Source organism: Doryrhamphus excisus, linkage group LG7 (genome assembly GCF_037039965.1).
Source record: "Doryrhamphus excisus strain RoL-2023G ecotype Guam linkage group LG7, RoL_Dexc_Guam_v1.1, whole genome shotgun sequence".
In the NCBI taxonomy this organism is placed as follows: Eukaryota; Metazoa; Chordata; class Actinopteri; order Syngnathiformes; family Syngnathidae; genus Doryrhamphus; species Doryrhamphus excisus.
Window position 1 is genome coordinate 23,621,194 of NC_136363.1, and position 5,164 is coordinate 23,626,357.

A 5,164-nucleotide genomic window follows, 5' to 3' on the forward strand; every position below is an offset into this window, starting at 1 on the left:
TAGGGATGCTAGGGGTGCTAGGGGTGATAGGGGTGCTAGGGGTGCTAGGGGTGCTAGGGATGCTAGGGGTGCTCGGGGTGCTAGGGATGCTAGGGATGCTAGGAGTGCTAGGGGTGCTAGGGATGCTAAGGGTGCTAGGGGTGCTAGGGATGGTAGGGGTGCTAGGGATGCTAGGGATGCTAGGGGTGCTAGGGATGCTAGGGGTGCTAGGGGTGCTAGGGATGCTAGGGATGCTAGGGGTGCTAGGGATGCTAGGGATGCTAGGGGTGCTAGGGGTGCTCGGGGTGCTAGGGATGCTAGGAGTGCTAGGGGTGCTAGGGATGCTAGGGATGCTGTGACTAGCAAGGAGACGTTTTATACACGTCACTTATAGGAATGGAACATTGTTACCATATTTTTTAGGGGTTTTTTGTGAGGTCTTTAGCATAATAATTTCTTTCCTCTCATTTTTCCAACTGATGGAAATCCCTAATGGCAATGGGGAACTTTAATCCCTGCAGATGGAACGTTTTTTCAACTAAAGAACGTCTACTGATATCTACTGAAATGGACTTACCGTACACAACGTTGAAAAGACGCAGGTTCTTAAACATCCTTTTACCGTGACGGCCAAACATGTTGTACTCCAATGCCAGCTCATTTGACAGAATGTACTTCATCATTCGTCTTGTTGCATCATCAACACTTGTGCCCCCTATATCTGCCACCATGGCAACCTATGGATGAGAGCCAAAAGGAGACACAAAGGATTACATTAACTGCTAAGACAATAAGCGTCAAAGATTTAATATTGAGCCAGAAAGTCAACTAACCGTTGGAAATGAACTGTAGCCTTTATGTAATTTAGTATCATGTAATACATATTTTTATTTTGTGGGCAAATTTGAGGAAAGGTTTTAAAGAAAACTTACAACACCAGACGTGAGACTGCGGTCCCCAAGTTTCTCCTCAAGAGCCTCAACATCTGCTTGACTTTGGAGCGGGAAGACGACACCATCAGGAACCTCCATCACAGATGCATCTTGTTTCTTCAAGAGGACATTCAGCATCTTCCCATGGACCTTCTGAGTCTCCTTAATTTCCTCGAGAAGTGTCAGAATTTTTGTGAACATGGCTTCACAATTGTGGCAATTGTTTGCAACCCTCTGGAGAGTGGAACCGGTCCCTCGCTGGGCAGTGGGGCTGGTGACTTCCTGAACAGTGGGGCTGGCAACTCGCTGGGCAGTGGGGCTGGCAACTCGCTGGGCAGTGGGGCTGGCAACTCCCTGGGCAGTGGAGCTGGTGATCCATCTGGTCGTTTTCTTTGTTGCTAGCCCAAGGAGTTTTTCTGGGGGAGTGGGTGGAAGTTCCTCCTCTGAATCACTTGATACTCGTTGCTTGCTCTGTTTTACCCTGGAGAGGTATATGGAGGAATATGAATTTGTAAACCATAACTGCTACCCCAATTATGGAAATGACCTTTTAACGTCTATTACACCACCAACACCTACTTTCTCTTTATCACGACATCTTCGGTGTCAGTCAGGTCTGATGTATACTCAGCTTGATGTAGCTTTACCCTGGCCTCTGCATAAGTGGCTGTAAAATATAATGACAAAATAAAACCAGTGAAGCAGACATCAAAATATAACTAGCGTTTCATAGACATTTAGAATACGTATAATGAATCACAAAATTCACAATTTGGATCACATCACAGTTTTGAGTCACGATTCAAATATTTTTTTTCCGATCAGGACATGAGAAGAAAAGGATAGATTAGAGTTGACTGTCTGTAGTTTTTACAATGGTAAATATAATGTGAAAAAAACGACATTACGTCATCTTGGAAAGCAAGTTCTAACAATGAAAGAATAGAGAACAGGCTGGATAGGTGTAAGATATGCTAACACAATGGTTATTCAACTACACCAAAAATAAACATGAACAGAAAAAGTGTCCAGTGTTTATGTAACATAAACAGTTTTAAATAAACAGTCGATGTGGAGTATAAAGTCGCAGGAATAGCCAATCTATGAAAAAATGTGTTAAAGAGAAAGTTAATGAGAAATCAAAGTTACCTGCATTTCCCATCACTCGCACATTACAGACAATCCAGTTTTGAGCTGGTGGTGTGCACTCTTTCACGGCCTTGGTCACATTTTGGAATGTGGCTGGTGGCCACCAGCATAATTTTCTTTCAGTGTCCACGAACCACTCTGACGGAACGATGTCCACCTTCTTGTAGCCATCAGTGTCAACTTCATCCACAAACTCGACCACACTGAATGAGGGCATTCTGCAAAATTCATTGTGTTATATGCAGTGTAGCTGAGGCAAAGCCACAAACATTTTGCACAAAGGCAATAATATCAGTGGTTTTGTGAAGTCTGTCACTGGAGCACTGGCAAGCTGACCAGACAGTTTTGATAGTAAATATACTCCAAGACATGTCGAATCAATGGGGTAGCTGAAAAAACATGCCCCTGTCTCAAAAAGTTCATACACTACATGTGTTTCTGCTGCAGAATGTACAATGTTCCTCACAATTGCAACTCTGCCCCCCAGTTCAAAACAATTAGAACCATGGGAGTTTGAGATTATTGTGCCTTTGAGTTTATATAGTTTATATTGAACACTCTGATGCATGGAAAAATCCTTTGGCAGTGGTCCGCAGGCATGGGGCTGTTTCAGTTCAACACCTTCAGGCATGTCTTTTGACATGTGAGAAAGTAATTGCCTTTCATAGACACGTCTGACAATTTGTTGCACAGGACCCTGTGGTCTTCTCACCATTTTTTTCAACTGTCAAATTCAAATCAAATTCAACTTTTAGCCTTTCAGGTGGCTTAACTTAACATCACTAAGTGGGGAAAGTACTCACTACTCAGTGGCTGAAATATTTTGTTTTTAATTCACAAGGAAACCTGGCTTTAAAATTAAGAAAAGCGGGGAAGAGGGGAAAATTTTTTCAGAGAGGGATCTCTACATTACTTGGGGGTGCACAACGGTTAATATTGTTTCAGGAGTAACAACACTATTTAGCTAATTTAATTAAATATTGTGTCCATCATCAGCCTACCATCATGCACTTCACCTGGCCTATTACAATTTTGTAACTTGCGAATGCAGGAATATCAGAACTGAAAATGACAAATGAGCACAAACTGACAACATGTACATTGTGCAAATATGGCAAACTAATAAATTTAAATTACTTACGTGGCAAAGAACACTTTCTGGCGGTGTGATCTGGACAATTCTAAATGGGACAGGAAGACAATGGTTGAGAGAAGTTAACAAGGGGCACTTTCTATAATTATTGTTTTTGCACAGGTAAATGCTTTGTGGTTAACATTCACCCACCAACCATAAAATACAATTTCAGGTCAAATTCACAATTTTAGCACAAACTATATACTAGCTTTAACTGTATAGCCAGCCTAGATGTTGAACAATAGGTGACTTTTTTTCTCTCCAAGTTATTATGTCAGATGCACTCACACATATTAACTGACGAGATGATAATTAAACTCATTGAATCCCTAAATGCTACATATTAAGCTGTTAAGTAACACTCTCATAAACAAGACCAAAAAAAAGACAAAAATGTCAATATCTGCCACCATAGTACTACTGTACCTTTGTTTCTGTACTCTAGCAAGATATGTTCAAAGCTTGAGCAGCTCTGTCTACATAATAAGTTGTTTTCAATTCACCCACAGCAGTGACGAAATTCCCTCCAAAAAAATCCCACTCAAAATGAGCTTTCCAATCAAACCCACCTCACTTTGGAACCAGATTACTATCTGTCATAGACAGTGATTGGCAGAACGTTCAATGCTAAAACGCAATACTATATACATCAATATATACCCTCGACCAGTCGACTAATTACGTTTAATTAACTATAGCTGGTAGCTAAACCACAACCACTATTACACGTAGGTGCCCAAGCCTTCAGCTATCGGCACCCAGACTACACCTCCCCAAACAATCAGATTCCATCACAACATTCAAATGTCAAACTGATATACTCACTGTTGTACATTGCGCCCTGCACTTGTGCTAGGAGTGCTAGGGGTGCTAGGGGTGCTAGGGGTGCTAGGGATGCTAAGGGTGCTAGGGGTGCTAGGGGTGCTAGGGATGGTAGGGGTGCTAGGGGTGCTAGGGATGGTAGGGGTGCTAGGGATGCTAGGAGTGCTAGGGATGCTAGGGGTGCTAGGGGTGCTAGGGATGCTAGGGATGCTAGGGATGCTAGGGATGCTAGGGATGCTAGGGATGCTAGGGGTGCTAGGGATGCTAGGGGTGCTAGGGGTGCTCGGGGTGCTAGGAGTGCTAGGGGTGCTAGGGATGCTAGGGATGCTAGGGGTGCTCGGGGTGCTAGGGATGCTAGGGATGCTAGGAGTGCTAGGGGTGCTAGGGATGCTAAGAGTGCTAGGGGTGCTAGGGGTGCTAGGGGTGCTAGGGATGCTAGGGATGCTAGGGGTGCTAGGGATGCTAGGGGTGCTAGGGATGCTAGGGGTGCTAGGGGTGCTAGGGATGCTAGGGGTGCTAGGGGTGCTCGTGGTGCTAGGGATGCTAGGAGTACTAGGAGTGCTAGGGGTGCTAGGGGTGCTAGGGATGCTAGGGATGGTAGGGGTGCTAGGGATGCTAGGGGTGCTAGGGATGCTAGGGATGCTAGGGGTGCTTGGGGTGCTAGAGATGCTAGGGATGCTAGGGATGCTAGGGGTGCTAGGGGTGCTAGGGGTGCTAGGGATGCTAAGGGTGCTAGGGATGCTAGGGGTGCTAGGGATGCTAGGGATGCTAGGGGTGCTAGGGGTGCTAGGGATGCTAGGGGTGCTAGGGATGCTAGGGGTGCTAGGGATGCTAGGGATGCTAGGGATGCTAGGGGTGCTAGGGGTGCTAGGGGTGCTTGTGGTGCTAGGGATGCTAGGAGTACTAGGAGTGCTAGGGGTGCTAGGGATGCTAGGGATGCTAGGGATGCTAGGGGTGCTAGGGATGCTAGGGGTGCTAGGGGTGCTTGGGGTGCTAGGGGTGCTAGGGGTGCTAGGGATGGTAGGGGTGCTAGGGATGCTAAGTATGCTAGGGGTGCTAGGGATGCTAGGGATGCTAGGGGTGCTAGGGATGCTAGGGATGCTAGGGATGGTAGGGGTGCTAGGGATGCTAGGGATGCTAGGGGTGC

General features: G+C 45.7%; 1 protein-coding gene across 1 annotated transcript; it reads right to left on the reverse strand.

Moving 5' to 3' along the window:
- Nucleotides 1-468: 468 nt before the first annotated feature.
- LOC144899464 (uncharacterized) lies at nucleotides 469-3,231 on the reverse strand. The gene is made up of 6 exons (XM_078791731.1): nucleotides 3,202-3,231; nucleotides 2,061-2,278; nucleotides 1,491-1,578; nucleotides 912-1,392; nucleotides 557-716; nucleotides 469-494 (listed from the first exon to the last, which is right to left on the reverse strand). The coding sequence occupies exons 2-6, from the start codon at nucleotides 2,275-2,277 to the stop codon at nucleotides 469-471; spliced, it is 972 nt and encodes a 323-aa protein (XP_078647857.1). The 5' UTR covers nucleotide 2,278; nucleotides 3,202-3,231.
- Between the last annotated feature and the right edge of the window lie 1,933 nt (nucleotides 3,232-5,164).